Genomic DNA, 16,747 nt, shown 5'->3' with positions numbered 1-16,747 from the left:
TGTTTTTCAGCCCAAGGACCCCTTAGCTGAGAGAGAGATGAAACATGGACCCCCCATTACATATCGTATAAAAAAAAATAGAAAAAAAAACTTTTTCATAGATGAGATAGCTTCATAGACTTGTTTTACAGCATATAATATGATATTATAATGAGCATTAGTGAGGACCATTTATATGAAGATATAGTATAATATAATATTATAATGAGCATTAGTGAGGACCAATTATATGAAGATATGTTGAAAATGGGTGAAGTCGTCCTTTAAGTAAAAGTATCAATACCACAATGTAGTAATACTCTGTTACAAGTAAAAGTGTGGTATTCAATGTTTACGTGCCGTGTTTTTGGTATTATTTTTGGTGGCCCCTCTGTAACTCTGAGGACACCCTAGGGGTCGTGGACCCCCAATTGAAGACCCCTGTACATAATTATTTGAGTTGAGTACCTATGGTTGATTATTTTACAAGAAAACCCTGAGAGTGCTGCCACCTACTGGCTGTCATATATACCTGCAAATCTACACATGACATAAATATATCTGAGAATTAGCTGATTAGATAAGTGTTGCCATGTCGGCTTATTATAAGCGACTTTGGGCTTATTTTTTTGCTTGTAAAAATTGGTAGTTGCGGGTTCTTTGTGTTGTTTCTAAAGTGTAGGCCTACTTGCTTATTTTAGGCTTGCTTCCAAAAAAAATATTATTATTTAAACCATTGGTTCTCAAATATGTTGAAAATGTTTTGTGCCCAGGGGAGCATTTGTGTTGTTAGAATCTTAAAAAAAAATCCAAATATTCCACATCTTATTGCAAGAGTTTTTTGTTAAATGGCAGCCCAACAAGCTCACAACACGTCACATCACGACGCTTTGTGAGCGTGTAGATCGCTATTTGCAAATAGCCGATTCATAATGTTTAAAGTGCTCCTTTGGGCTTGTTTTCCTAGACCAGGTTGTTTATTTCTCTCACAACATTTGGCAACACTGGTTTAGATCCGCCCTCTGGATCCGCCATAAACAGAAGCAGAATCTAACCAATGGGACGTAGTCTCTGATTTTTCTGATCACGTGACAACATTTTCTGTTTGTTTGAATTGACGCGGAAGAGAGATCAACTTGAAGACCAGAGAAAACAAGCTCAACGAAAGAAAGGTAAACAGAAATAGTTTTCATCTGGTGTTTGACGGCTTTGCTTTTAATGGGAAATAAATGTAAGTCCCGTTTAACGTGTGTTTTGTTACTGAGCGGAGTTGCAGTTATAGTTGCCGTGTTTGTTTGAAACTAAACGTCCTAGCCCTGAAACATGAGTCATATATTATGACAGTCATGGATGAACTTCAGCCTGGTGTTTACACTTTCTCCCTTTTTGGCCCGTACATCTACATAAACGTTCAGATTTAAAATATAAAGTGCTTACCTCGTGGCCATGGATGTTACAATTATGTTCGGGCCCTCAGAAGTACCCGTATGTTCCGTATTGTTAAATAAAAAGCATTTTAATCCGATCTGTGGCCATTTTCTCCATATGCTTTCAACTACGCAACCCTATCGTGTACTGCACTCTTATACACTGTAAGCTATGAGAAAATGGCCACCAATAGGATTAAAATGCTTTTTATTGAACAATACGGAATAAATGGGTACTTTTGAGGGCCCGAACATAATTGTAACATCCGTGGCCATGGGGTAAGCACTTTATATTTGAAATATGAACGTATATGTAGATGTGCGGGCTAAAAAGGGAGATCGTGCAAACACCAGGTTGAAATTCATCCATGACGGACCGTCGTGTGCTCCATGGCTAGTTCCGTTCGTTGTGGGAGGCAGGCCTTATCATTGCAGGGTGATTATGATAATAATGGACAACCGACAAGAGTTGTGTTGTGTTAATATGATGGTAACAGTTTTTAAAGCAGTAACATAATGTTAAGTAACGGTAGGTATTCGAATCGGATAGATACTAGTATGTTGGTTTACTTGTTGACGTTATTTTTTAGATGGCCAACTGCTTTGTGCTGGTCCACAACAAATGCTAAGAATGTTTGTTTGGATAGCTGCTATCCAAACATCCAAGCATCAGATACAGCCAGGCTTGACGTTTACCAGGATGGCATCCTTGTTACTTTCTAGTACTTTATTCCCCTTGCTTTGCACTCTTTATGTGACTATTTAGTCTGTCGTTTGTTGATTAAGACATAGCTCAGACTGGTCCATAGCGTTAGGAGTCGAGTCCTAACTATTAACCACCCTAGTAATGGACTAGCTCCGCCTCCGCTGTATAGCTCCGAGATGAGGTTCCTCGTTTGTTTCAGCCGTTTGCTGTAGACATTGTCGCACATTTTCCACTTTATATGTTTCTTACCCCTTTCTGCACATCGTATCCAAAAAGTAAAGCATTTCCGCCACTCTCTCAGATGTTTTAAGTTTTAGCTGGCAATAAAATCTATCCAATGAGTTGAAATAAGTATTTAATTTGCCTCGGTCTTCATCCGGTTCCATAATATTTTGCATTAGAAGATGCAATTCAACATTTGACCAGTAGAATCAGTAATGTTATCTCTACGGGCACAACTCTTGCGCAATGTCTTAAAAACATGTAACCGGATGAAAACCGAGGCAAATTAAATACTTTCTAAAACTCGTTGGATAGATTTTATTGCCAGCTAAAACTTAAAACATCTGAGAGAGTGGCGGAAATGCTTTACTTTTTGGATACGATGTGCAGAAAGGGGTAAGAAACAAAGTGGAAAATGTGCGACAATGTCTACCGCAAACGGCAGAAACAAACGAGGAACTTCATCTCGGAGTTATACAGCGGAGGGAGAGGTTCCGTAGGGGCTAGTATGGACTAGCAGCAAGCATCGCTGATGCTATACAGTGCTGGAAGAATACTCAAATTTTACTTTAGGAAAAGTATCAACACCACAATGTAGAAATACTGTTACAAGTAAAAGTCTGGTATTCAGAATTTTCTTGAGTAAAAGTGCAAAAGTATTGGCATCAAAATATACTTAAGTACTCATATGTAGTACTTATGCAGAATGTGCCTCAAGTTTATTTTTTTTTAAACTGGCAGATCTACAAGCTCACGACGCGCGACTCTTTGTGAGCTTGTAGATCAGCTATTTTCAAATAGGTGAAGTGTGTAGGTGGTTGTATGTTTAGTAAATCTACAAAGTAACTGGTAACTAAAGTTTTCAAATTTGTAGTAGAGTAAAAGTACAATATTTTCCTCTGATGTAGTAGAGTATTTAAGTGTTACATTGGAAATACCTCACAATTGTACTTAAGCACAGTACTTGAATAAATACTGTATTATAAGTGACGTTAAGCTCACCAATATTGCAGCTGTATGGAAAGCTTATATCTCCTCTTTGTCTGTCAAGTCTTTGTTTCATACAAATCCCCATAGACATGTTATGAGCTACTTTCTGTCAATAAATTCTGTGCAGGTGATTATTTTGTGTTCAAGTTTGGAAGCACTCATTGGAAATCACTCAACGGTCCTGCTTACCACCACCTGTTGTTCGAAATTGCACATAATGCAGCAGGACGTTGCGTTGTTTGAAAACGAGTGCTTCCAAACTCAAACACTTACTCTGATCTTGTCTGTTGATGAGTGCATCTGCTAAATGTCTAAACTGCAATTGTCTTTAATGTTTGCAGGGAAATCTTGAACTCTTCTTCTCAGCCCTTGAGTCTCTGTATATTCTCTTCTCTGACTGAGAATCTTCTCTTTAGTTAAATACTGTTCAGCAGCCAGCCATGTCATTGTTTTTGACGCCAGCGAGGAAGCCTACGGCCTATGATATCCCAGCCCCATCAAAGAGCGGTGGACAGCAGAGTAGCGGCAGTGCCACCCAAACCCGTGGTCGACTGACGCTGCAAAAGAGAAAAACTGGAGTTGACAAAACCATGAGCGAAAACACCACCACCTCCACCATCCAAAACACCACCACCACCCCGGCACCTGAGAAAAGGCTGACTTTACAGCGCAGAACCGGGTCGGTCGATAGAACCGTAGGAAGTGGTACCAGTAAGGGTGCACAGGGACAGCGGCGGGTCAATGGTACCACTGACCCTCAACGGTCCAAATGTTTGTTCCGCTCCACTAGTTTGAGAGACTCATCGACCTCCAGGGGGAAAGCGCATCAGTTCACTGCTCCAGTAAACATGCCAGGGAAAGGTGTGGATGTGCCAGAGAGCAGGACACCCTCTTCGACCAGTAGTAGGTCCCTTGCGGTCCCTGCAAACGAGGACAAAGTCTTCGTAACGCCCAACAGGAAGACCTCGTTTGAAAAGATCTCTGCAAAGAAGGACATGTTTGAGAAGCTGTCGAGGAAGGAAGTCCCAAAGGTGGTGGCAGTCAAGTCTGCAAGCTCGGAGGGACCGAAGATGATGCGGACGCAACCTGCAGAAGATGCCAAGCCCACTCCAACACCAAGGACGAAGATCTCTGCAGGTCAGTGGTGGAAGAAGTACTCCGATTTCTTTTTAAGTAAAATTTGCAATGTAAAAGACCTGTATTCAAAATGGTACTTGAGTAAAGTACCGAGTACCCAATCTTTAAAAAATGACACATTGTGATGGTCTGAAAATAGTAATGTATAAAATAAGTGGTTAATGTATATTTTGTATTAAGAATCTAAAGCTACAGTAACGAGTAACTAAAGTTTGCAAATCTTTTAGTGGACTACAAGTATAAAGTAATGAAAAATTGACAAGTAAAAGCACCTAAAAATGTACTTCAGTAAATGTACTTTGTTACTTCCCACCACTACTGTCTGTCTGCACTCAGCAGGTATGCAAAAGGCATGCCACCCTGCCACCTCATCAGCCGCTAGAGCTTCAGCGGCTGCCCCAGCCTCACTGCCGGCTGCCCCAGCCTCACTGCCGGCTGCCCCAGCCTCACTGCCTGCTGCCCCAGCCTCAGTGCCGACACCTATCAGTGTCGAGCCCCTGGTGCAGGAGAACAGTGCAGTGACTGTAGCAGTGCGCCTCCGTCCGTTCAGTACCAGGTTTGTAATGTTTACCTCAATTATTTGAGTTTATTCCGTTTAGGTTGTATAATTTTGCTAAAGTTAGGATTCACCATAATTACATAATATTATGCAGCTTGTATACTGGATACATGGCAAATTGTGTTTGTTTGTACATTTTAGGGAGAAGAAAGAGAAGGCTGTGCAGGTTGTCTTCATGAACAACCAGGAGACGGTCATCCAGCACCCCGTCTCCAAACAGAGTCACTCCTTTACGTACGACTTCTCCTTCTGCTCTGTGGATGAGAGTGACTCTAGGTTTGCCAGCCAACAGATGGTATATGAGACTCTGGCCAGGCCCCTGCTGGAGAGAGCCTTTGAGGGGTTCAACACCTGCCTGTTTGCCTACGGGCAAACCGGATCCGGCAAGTCCTACACGTACGTACCTGCACACTCACTCACTTTAAAGACGGGAAACTGCATTCCAGGCAATGGATGTATTAGTTTAACTAGACATTCTGACAGGTAACATGCCTGCATCATGTGCCATGTATGTACTGCATAGGCCTAAACAACCTTGCACTGTGACTATTGACCTTGACCTTTTGGGTTTTTTTAAAAGCGAGAGAAGAAATCAGTGGCACCTGACTCTAATCTGCCCATTTTGATCAAAATTAGATAAAATCATTTATTCAGATATGACTGAAAGAAACACCAGAGATTACAATACACAATTCTGTGTAAATGCATGATTCACTTATGATTAAATAACTTGTTATCCAGGTGGTCAATTAATGATAACATTTTCCTTATCAAGTATACTTTCTCCTACGGTCACCTTTTTCCGTTGTGAACAATGAGCATCATATTTTGGAAGGACACTGTTCATTGATAACGCGTCATCTTTGTTACCGTTTCTCTGCTGCAGTATGATGGGCTTCGGAGAGCAGGCAGGTGTCATCCCCAGGTTCTGTGAAGAGCTCTTCTCCAGACAGTCTGCCATACAAAACCCTGAGGTACCAGGACATTTTGCACAATCATAATGATGATATTAGGGAGTTTAAGCAATGGACTGCTACGGCAGAGGACTACGGTAACCGGAAATGATCAGCGCTCGATAGATAAACCTGCCGTCGCCGCAGCCTATTTTACTACGCCAGAAGCTACCGTTCCACGTAGTGTCTACAACGTCAAAAATAGGTGAGCTGCATAGACGCGTCACCATGGAAACCAAAAAGGGGTGGGAACCCGTCGCCGACGGCTGCTTGCTTAACGATTTTGACTGCTACGGCGATTGCGTCATAGCAGCCGCACTCCGCCTGGCGTCGCCGTACTGAAAAACAGAAAGCTTAAAGTCCCTATTATCTCCCCAGGTTCGGTGCTTGGTCTCGGAAACCACCAGGTGGTTGGCATCACCGGACTTGAGGGAGTGGGAGGGGACATGACGGTGGAGGCTGTCAAGGATGTCAGATGTGTGTGGGGGGGGGGGCAAAAACATTAGCACTATGATTCCAGTGGTTCTTAACCTTACACAGCTCTTGGCCATCCAAAAACAACAAAACTGTTTTAACTGGAAGAAACTTGGTTGGTTGGTTTTAGCTCCCGAATGTCCAAATTGATAGTCCAATTAAGTTTTCTCTCTAAACCTCCATCTTTACATCTATCTTGGATTCGAACCCATAAGTAGGTCGGGAGAGGCTTATTGTCGGTATCTGCCGATAACGCGGGAGTTTGTCACCGTTACAATGTGCTAGACCTCTGGGAGATGGCTTGCTGAGGTGGAGCGCCAGACCTACCATCAACTCCTAGTACTTGCCGCACCGAAGCCGTGCTACTCATACGCTGAGTTAGCGATGCCCGGGATTCAAACCCATGACCTTGTGGTTCAAAGGCGAGAGCTCTACTGACTGAGCTTTCCGGACACAAATGTATATCCAGTCTACCAAGACATAATCCCTGCTTAGCCAGAGGCAATTATGTGCTTGGGAGCTTCAGGCAATTTGACTTGTCAACCAGTAGATGTCCTGCCAGACATCAGGGTCTAATTTCTCTAAGAATAGGAAGACCACCCCCAACCACAGCAGATTTGCTAGTAAGATTGTGTAAACATACTCTACCATGCAGTATAGATTGGTTAAAATGTTTTGGGTATTAAAATGAGACTTGCAGTATTAGATCGGGAAATTTGTTTTAGGACAATGTGTTTTTCTTTTCACCCAGTATCTTTCAAAGAGCTTGTTTGTGTTTGTTCCTTCCAGGTGACATGCCACCTGGAGATGAGTTATTTTGAGGCCTACAACGAGAAGATCCATGACCTGCTGGTGGCCAGGGATGAGCACAGCCAGAAGAGGATGCCTGTAAGTGTTTTAGAACATCACCTATTCACCAGCCACATGTTGATACCTTTTGGTTATGACTGGTCAGTTACGTTTCCTTTTCAACTCTACCAGGTAGCAACATTGGCTGATGACCATGATTTGATCGTTCTGGTGGGGGGAAAAAAAAGCAGGGGGAGGAGTTTTTTTTTAGGGGGGGGGGGGGGGGTCACAAACACAAGTGGACAGAACCGTACAATTTCCCTCCTAGTTCATTAAAGACTCACAATATTCTAATTTATTTCCATTCATTATGCTTATTTATACACACCATCACTCGCTGAAAATAGTAGATCTACAAGCTTGACAACTGACTTTTCGGCAAGTGACATCGTATAAATCAGGCTTTAGTCACAACACTTACCAATGTTCTCTGTATTGCTGTAGCAGCCTGGTTTACTACTGCCACCCAGTGACCTGCTGGTAGAACTACAGTAGAGTTTGTGAGTTAGTAATGTGACTTCCTTCACTGCAGCCCAAACAGTATTTGATTGGTCAACTTCCCTGGTGTTGGTTCTGCGGTCAGCAGTGATATAATTTACTGAAAATATACATCAGAGAGAAACCTAAACACAGGCTCTGTGAGAAGAACTCATAATTCCACCAATGTAGTTTATATTGTATTTTTTTTTTTTCAATGATTGGACATTAACCATCAGTAATGACTTGACATCCGCAAGAAAGTGTCAAAGATTAAAGGTCCTTACACACCGGGCGACACCGGCGAAAATAGCGAATATACGCAAAATTCGGACTCGTTCCGAATAATTAAAAGACGCTTTTTCGCTTCGCTTTTTCGCTTTTTCGCTCCACGTACGGAGCCATTGACTTTATAAGGTTTTAAAAAAACCCGCATTATTCGCACGAAAAAATCGCCCCGGTGTGTAACAACCTTTAAAACTGACGGAAGAAAATAAGCATTAAATGCATGCTTATTTTCATAACAATATCTTAAAACCTCTTTGATTTTTGTCTTCTAGTTGAGGGTGAGGGAACATCCCATCCATGGACCCTATGTGGCTGAACTGTCTGCGTAAGAAACCATTCATATGCATCTTCAGAATTTCCCTTTTAAGAACCTTTTCTGTGGTCATCTGCAGAAATGCTTACTTTGCTTACTTGTTTCTTGTTCCTCAACAGTCATGTGGTGAGCTCCTACAGCGACATTCAGGTACGTTGAACCTGCTGTTAATTGACAGCGTGTGCTTTTTTTGGCCAGGTCAAATGCTACGTTCACACTGGCAGATACAAAAGATGCATGGTAACCTGTATCTGCCAGTGTGAACGCAACATGACTATGTATGTATGGTAGTTATAAATGTGCTGTTCCGCTGAGCTTATAATGCATTATGACCAGCACTTATAATAAATTACTTATAATACTTCATATACCTTGTTATACATTTTTATAATCATGCCTAACAAATTATAACTAGTGTTATGAAGCCTTATATTAGTACATTATAAATGCGACTATAATGCGTTATAGACCACCTGACCTTTTTAAGTGTTGCCACCTTAAGTCTCTAGTGATTTGTTCAGGCCAGACACATTGTAACACCTGTCCTTATCTCAGGGTTGGCTGGAGCTGGGAAACAAGCAGAGGGCCACCGCTGCTACAGGCATGAACGACAAGAGTTCCAGATCTCACTCTGTCTTCACCCTGGTGATGACCCAGACCAAGGTACACGCTCTACTGTTCAGGTTTTGAAACCTTTGCCACCTTTTTACCAGTGTCTATCCACTTTTTACCTGCTGGCCCTATAATTGGGAATGTCAATATAGGCAGAATTTTTCTAAAATAGCAGATGGGACGTGTTTAAGATGGGACATGTTGTGAAATATTTTGACGGATCCACTTTAGTGGTAAAATAAAAAAGTAACATTCTACCATCAGTCACACTGATTATAATATAAGTTATAATATTGCATATATTCTTCTACTAATACCAAAGGTCTGTTAAATGTATCTGAACTTCATGGTCAAACAACTCGCTAAAGTGCATTACAGTGATGAATGATGTTCATCACCCTATTTCCGTTGCATCGTGACGTGAGGATTTCCTGGGGGTGGTTTGAAAACTCTTGCAGAAGATGCCCAAGTTTGGGTTGAAAGTGGTTAACAAATGACTCACACATAAGAAAACTAACCCATCAACGGTGTTAGGACTAGGCTGAAAAGCTCATCATCAGTTTCTTGTTACAGTCACATGCATTTCGTGTGTGTTTTGCTAGGGTTTCCTCCTGACCCATTAAGGATGAGTACTTTGCTTTATTTGACCATTAATCAGCATAACTGACTTGGTCATGGGATTCCATTTTGTGCGTGCGCATGGCTTAAAGTTCTCAGTCGCCACAACTGATTTCAGTCATTTGGATTCCATAGAAGCCAGCACGTCTTCTATGGAAGCATGTTGCACAGCAAAAATAGCTTATCTACAAGTTCTCAATGCGCCTGGCTTGTAGATGGGCTATTTTCGGTTATTATTTTAAGATTGGACCTTTTGAAGTGGTCAACCTAGCAAATGTTCAGCAGCATCTTCCATAAAATTCTAATGGTCTTTGATATTTTTTATAAAAGCAAAGGTTAAAGCCTCAATCTGCGATTTCTTCACCTGGTTGGCAGTATAACAGCAGGGACGATAATACTAAAGCATAATTTTACAGATTGTTTTGTTCAGGAATCGGCGTGTGTGTGTGTGTGGGGGGGCTCCTTTCACTCTGTTTCACAAATTAGGACTTTGTCATACAAACATTCAGTCACAAGATTTTATTTTTCTTATCATTATTGTGTGTGTACGCAGACGGAGTTTGTAGCGGGAGAAGAGCATGAGCACAGGGTCACCAGTAGGATCAACCTGGTGGATCTAGCAGGCAGTGAACGTTGTAACACTGCACAGACCAGTGGAGACCGCCTCAAGGTAACATTATACACACTTCTACTGTACAACATTTCAACCCACTCTTTTACACATGAACTTGTGGTGCGACGGCAAAGTTGAAAGAATCTCATCTATCTAGACCTAATGCTAACCTGTATTACCTGCTGTCCTTCCTATGCTAATCTACACTGTACAACACTATATTATACATTTTAGTATGGTGCTGATATTAATATGAAGACATTTTGAGATCAGAAGTATTTCCAGAAGTTTAATTAAAAAAATTATGTTATTTTTTTCCTCCCCGAAAGATGATATGTTTGGCATTTGATGCTTTATTTAGATGAGACAGGAAACCTAGGACAGACAGAGGAGATCTGAGAGTTGGATTCTGCTAACTCTGGGGAGCTGTTAAGGACAATAAGCTCTGCTAGGGCTGGGCGATATGTCTTCAAATCAGTATCACACTTTTGCCTTGATTAGTGACCGACTATAAAAAAAATGGTAAAAAATAGCCGATCTACAAGCTCACAGCAGTTGTGAACTTGTAGATCATCTATTTTCACATGCCACCATTGACTAACTATTAAGCCCTGTATTATACAGACTAGTTGAATCCGTTGATTATAACATTATTATCTATTTTTAATAAAGACATAAAAAAAAAATTGATTATTTGTTATATATATATATATATATATATATATATATATATATATATATATATATATATATATATATATATATTTTTATATATATATATATATATATATATATATATATATATATATATATATATATATATATATATAAAAAAAATCACACCCAGTGTGAAGTGTGTGTGTGTGGTCATCACAATATGACTCACTTAAAAAAGGATAAATGACTTAAGTCCATACTGCTATTCATAGGGCTGCACATGTGTCATGTGTTTCGCTAGCCAATCACAGTCCTGAATTTGCAAAGTCAGCCAATCACATTACAGCTAGTGGTGATGACACTAGCTGTAATGTGATTGGCTGACTTTGCAAAAGTATAGATTTGCATTGACTGTGGAAGGGTTAGGGTTGTAGACTGCGTTGTAGACTATTGGCCAATCACGGTGCAGGATTGGTCAGTGTCCAAAACTCAGTGTCCAAAACTCACCAAAAATAAAGAATTCAGTTAATTGCCCAGTCCTAAGCTCTACTATGTTGGCTACAGGAAGGTGCCAGCATCAACAAGTCTCTGCTGACCCTGGGGAAGGTGATCTACGCCCTGTCTGAACAGGCCCTGACCAAGAAGAAGTGCTTCATCCCATACAGAGACTCTGTCCTCACATGGTGAGATATTCTACTCATTCATTATTACATTATGCAAAATGACTAGAAACTCCTGTAGATTTTAATGTATGTTATTGCAACATATTCAATACTTGAAGGGGCATTTTATGATACTATAGTTGCACTTTTCCCAACATTTTGGAGTTGAAATATTGCCACTCTACCCCCTTGAAAATAGTCAAGCTGTTGGAACGAACATGGAGTGTGCAGGGGTTGACACTAAGGTCTCAGAGGCACTTGCCTGAGAAGACGAGGGAAAGGATCAACAAAATGTTCAAACAAAACATTTAGTAATATGAATAAAGATTTTGGGTACTTCATCTCCTTGTTTCTGAGAGCTAAAATTTGTAAACTTGTGCACACAGTAGCACTCGGCAGCATCTTTTTAACACTAATGTGGTGTTCACTCAGAAAAATATTTGGAAAATGGTGCATTTTCCGTTTGTAGTAGATCTGCATGCTACTTATTAAGTAAGCCTAACTATTTTAAAAAATAAGTATGAATAGTTACATTTTTAGTCTGCCTCTTGAGTGCAGGCATTGGTCAATCCAACTTTCAAAAAAATGCCAGATATCTTCTGTCCTAGACGATTGACCGGCATATCTAGTCTTGACTCCTTGACCAATTCTTTGAGCCGTTTGTCCCTGGTGGCAGGTTGCTGAAGGAGAGCCTGGGAGGAAACTCCAAGACCACCATGATCGCCACGCTGAGTCCGGCCGCCAGTAACATGGAGGAGACCCTGAGCACGCTGCGCTACGCCAAGCAGGCCCGGATGATCATCAACCTCGCCAAGGTCAACGAGGACACCAACGCCAAGCTGATCCGAGGTCAGAGACGCCACAGTACAGGGGCCACACACATCTCTAGTGTTGAGCTCAGCTCACCGGTATAAGGTGTCCCTGAGCAAGACACTGAACCGCTAGGTTTGCATAGCCAGACAGTCTGTGATCTCTGCCTAAAACGTCTGGTGACATCTAAATTCAATGTAGAGGCTAGAACAGCGGTGAAAACATACTGTACTCTGACAAACCTACTCCTACTGCTTAATATAAACAAATTGTATCACTGTTAAATCTTTGAATTGTTTTTCCACCCATTTTTATCTCCTACATTGAATTCAGATATTGCTAGAGCCTACTTCTGATTGTTTGATTACGCGAGACTACTTCTTAAAAGGATCCCTGGCTAATAAGCCAAATATGCAAATATATTATATTATAATTGTCCTCTATAACTAAAATTAAAAACGCTGTAAATATTTTATTTTAGAAATGGTAAATCTTTCACTCAATGGGGGCAATGCCCGTCGCAAGTTGATGTCATTTGTCCATGTGTGGTCCAGCCCTATGGACTGCATGTGAATGTGTGGTCCAGCCTTATGGACTGCATGTGAAAATAAAAAACGAGTATACTTCCTACGGTTAATATGAGCATCACATCAATATTGTTTTTTTTGCACATGCATTCCATAGGGCTGGACCACACATGGACAAATGACATCAACTTGCGAAGGGCATTGCCCCTCTTGAGTAAAAGATATGTTATAGACGGCCATTATAATGTATTTGGCTTATTAGCCAGGGATCCTTTTAACCCCTAACAGCCCCCGGGGAATAAATGGCATTTATGATTTTTTTGGTCTAGTGGACAGACGCACTATGTTCTTACCTACTATCACTATACTTCATATTCAACACTTCAGATGATTTAATCAATTCATTATTAAAGCTTGGAAAAAATAGCTGAAATGGAACATGTTGATAATATAGGCTCATTCTAGAATATTCAGTCTTATATATTTTTTTAATCATTTAATTAGCACCCCCTCCCTCAGTGGACTGCGTCCTATTGTTAATTGACGTGCAGTCCTTCTGTGTCTGGTGCATTCGATTACTATTTTGTGTGCATGTGAAAATTCATTCCTTTGTGCACTCACTTGCACTGTTATTAGTGTGGTTGCCCTAACAGGGCAACCAGACTATAGTACTCCTTATACTTTATTTATTAGTGTGGTTGCCCTAACAGGGCAACCAGACTATCGTTATAGATAAACTTTGTTTCTTTATTTATAGATAAACAATACTTCGGGCCGCTACTCCTCCCACAGTTTATTTTTCCCAATTTAGTGCTATATGTCAAAATGACCGGTCTGACCGGGAATCGTGCACTTGCATAAGGCTAAGAGATTGGGTGCAGAGTTTAATTGATATTGATTTATTAGTGCATTAAATTTCCCCATCCACTTCAATGGAAAAGTGAAAAAAATAAAATTCAAGTATTTTTTTCTCAGAAACCGTAAGAGCTAGAGTTACAAGACTTTGAGGGAAGGTTCATAGTTTATTGCCAAATTATTGAAACAATTATTACACCATTTGGCCTCATGGTGGCGCTATAACAGCCCACTTTACCTTTTGGCCTATAACTCTTGAACCGTAGGTCGTAAAATCAAAATTTATTTTTCCCTAGATTCCTTGGGTCATTACGCAACTCCCCATATAGGCCACGCCCATTTGCGTCTGGATAGATTTTTTGATATTGATTTATTAGTGCATTAAATTTCCCCATCCACTTTAATGGGAATTGCGAAAACTCCCATTCAAGTATTTCTTTCTCGGAAACCGTAAGGGCTACAGTTACAAGACTTGGAGGGGAGGTTAATAGTTTATTGCTAAATTATTTAAAAAATAATCACAACAGTGGGCCACATGGTGGCGCTATAACAGCCCACTTTACGTTTTGGCCTATAACTCTTGAACCGTAGGTCGTAAAATCAAAATTTCAATTTCCATACATTCCTTGGGTCATTACGCAACGACCCGCGACCGGCGTCGGCGCAACCACACTTTGCAATTGCCAATTGCGACGCGTCTAGTTAGTGTGGTTGCCCTAACAGGGCAACCAGACTATCGTTATAGATAAACTTTGTTTGTTACTTTATTTATGTGTAAACAATACTTCGGGCCGCTACTCCTCCCACAGTTTATTTTTCCCAATTTAGTGCTATATGTCAAAATGACCGGTCTGACCGGGAATCGTGCACTTGCATAAGGCTAAGAGATTGGTTGCATAGTTTAATTGATATTGATTTATTAGTGCATTAAATTTCCCCATCCACTTCAATGGAAAAGTGAAAACAATAAAATTCAAGTATTTTTTTCTCAGAAACCGTAAGAGCTACAGTTACCAGACTTTGAGGGGAGGTTCATAGTTTATTGCCAAATTATTGAAACAAATATTACACCATTCGGCCTCATGGTGGCGCTATAACAGCCCACTTTACCTTTTGGCCTATAACTCTTGAACCGTAGGTCGTAAAATCAAAAAAAAAATTTCCCTAGATTCCTTGGGTCATTACGCAACTCCCCATATAGGCCACGCCCATTTGCGTATGGATAGATTTTTTGATATTGATTTATTAGTGCATTAAATTTCCCCATTCACTTGAATGGGAATTGCAAAAACTCCCATTCACATATTTTTTTCTCGGAAACCGTAAGGCCTACAGTTACAAGACTTGGAGGGGAGGTTAATAGTTTTTTGCAAAATTATTATGAAAAAAATCACACCAGTCGGCCACATGGTGGCGCTATAACAGCCCACTTTACCTTTTGGCCTATAACTCTTGAACCGTAGGTCGTAAAATCAAAATTACCATTTCCATACATTCTTTGGGTCATTACGCAACAACCCGCGACCGGCGTCGGCGCAACCACACTTTGCAATTGCCCTCAATTGCGACGCGTCTAGTTAGTGTGGTTGCCCTAACAGGGCAACCAGACTATCGTTATAGATAAACTTTGTTTGTTACTTTATTTATGTGTAAACAATACTTCGGGCCGCTACTCCTCCCACAGTTTATTTTTCCCAATTTAGTGCTATATGTCAAAATGACCGGTCTGACCGGGAATCGTGCACTTGCATAAGGCTAAGAGATTGGTTGCATAGTTTAATTGATATTGATTTATTAGTGCATTAAATTTCCCCATCCACTTCAATGGAAAAGTGAAAACAATAAAATTCAAGTATTTTTTTCTCAGAAACCGTAAGAGCTACAGTTACCAGACTTTGAGGGGAGGTTCATAGTTTATTGCCAAATTATTGAAACAAATATTACACCATTCGGCCTCATGGTGGCGCTATAACAGCCCACTTCACCTTTTGGCCTATAACTCTTGAACCGTAGGTCGTAAAATCAAAATTTATTTTTCCCTACATTCCTTGGGTCATTACACAACTCCCCATATAGGCCACGCCCATTTGCGTATGGATAGATTTTTTTATATTGATTTATTAGTGCATTAAATTTCCCCATTCACTTGAATGGGAATTGCAAAAACTCCCATTCACGTATTTCTTTCTCGGAAACCGTAAGGGCTACAGTTACAAGACTTGGAGGGGAGGTTAATAGTATTTTGCAAAATTATTGAAACAAATATTACACCATTCGGCCTCATGGTGGCGCTATAAGAGCCCACTTTACCTTTTGGCCTATAACTCTTGAACCGTAGGTCGTAAAATCAAAATTTATTTTTCCCTAGATTCCTTGGGTCATTACGCAACTTTCCATATAGGCCACGCCCATTTGCGTCTAGATAGATTTTTTTATATTGAATTATTAGTGCATTAAATTTCCCCATCCACTTTAATGGGAATTGCGAAAACTCCCATTCAAGTATTTCTTTCTCGGAAACCGTAAGGGCTACAGTTACAAGACTTGGAGGGGAGGTTAATAGTTTATTGCTAAATTATTTAAAAAATAATCACACCAGTGGGCCACATGGTGGCGCTATAACAGCCCACTTTACGTTTTGGCCTATAACTCTTGAACCGTAGGTCGTAAAATTAAAATTTCAATTTCCATACATTCCTTGGGTCATTACGCAACGACCCGCGACCGGCGTCGGCGCAACCACACTTTGCAATTGCTAATTGCGACGCGTCTAGTTAGTGTGGTTGCCCTAACAGGGCAACCAGACTATCGTTATAGATAAACTTTGTTTGTTACTTTATTTATGTGTAAACAATACTTCGGGCCGCTACTCCTCCCACAGTTTATTTTTCCCAATTTAGTGCTATATGTCAAAATGACCGGTCTGACCGGGAATCGTGCACTTGCATCAGGCTAAGAGATTGGTTGCATAGTTTAATTGATATTGATTTATTAGTGCATTAAATTTCCCCATCCACTT

At 40.6% G+C, this 16,747-nt stretch overlaps 1 protein-coding gene across 2 annotated transcripts in view; it reads left to right on the top strand.

Annotated features, from left to right (window-relative positions):
- The first annotated feature begins 1,097 nt into the window (after nucleotides 1-1,097).
- Nucleotides 1,098-16,747, top strand: part of kif14 (kinesin family member 14) — a 47,611-nt gene continuing 31,961 nt past the window's right edge. Inside the window, exons 1-12 of one of the 2 annotated variants that reach the window (XM_084066618.1) lie at nucleotides 1,098-1,151; nucleotides 3,666-4,461; nucleotides 4,801-5,017; nucleotides 5,162-5,416; nucleotides 5,907-5,994; nucleotides 7,237-7,335; nucleotides 8,334-8,386; nucleotides 8,494-8,524; nucleotides 8,930-9,037; nucleotides 10,158-10,274; nucleotides 11,439-11,557; nucleotides 12,213-12,385. In XM_084066618.1, the coding sequence (XP_083922744.1) occupies nucleotides 3,765-4,461; nucleotides 4,801-5,017; nucleotides 5,162-5,416; nucleotides 5,907-5,994; nucleotides 7,237-7,335; nucleotides 8,334-8,386; nucleotides 8,494-8,524; nucleotides 8,930-9,037; nucleotides 10,158-10,274; nucleotides 11,439-11,557; nucleotides 12,213-12,385 (1,957 nt within the window). In that variant the 5' untranslated portion in view covers nucleotides 1,098-1,151; nucleotides 3,666-3,764. Of the gene's footprint in view, nucleotides 1,152-3,665; nucleotides 4,462-4,797; nucleotides 5,018-5,161; nucleotides 5,417-5,906; nucleotides 5,995-7,236; nucleotides 7,336-8,333; nucleotides 8,387-8,493; nucleotides 8,525-8,929; nucleotides 9,038-10,157; nucleotides 10,275-11,438; nucleotides 11,558-12,212; nucleotides 12,386-16,747 lie in introns of both variants that reach the window. The other variant, XM_084066617.1, reaches the window with a different exon arrangement.

This window comes from Gymnoscopelus microlampas (genome assembly GCF_963454915.1).
Source record: "Gymnoscopelus microlampas genome assembly, chromosome: 9".
In the NCBI taxonomy this organism is placed as follows: domain Eukaryota; kingdom Metazoa; phylum Chordata; class Actinopteri; order Myctophiformes; family Myctophidae; genus Gymnoscopelus; species Gymnoscopelus microlampas.
This window is presented reverse-complemented; position numbering and strand designations above follow the sequence as displayed.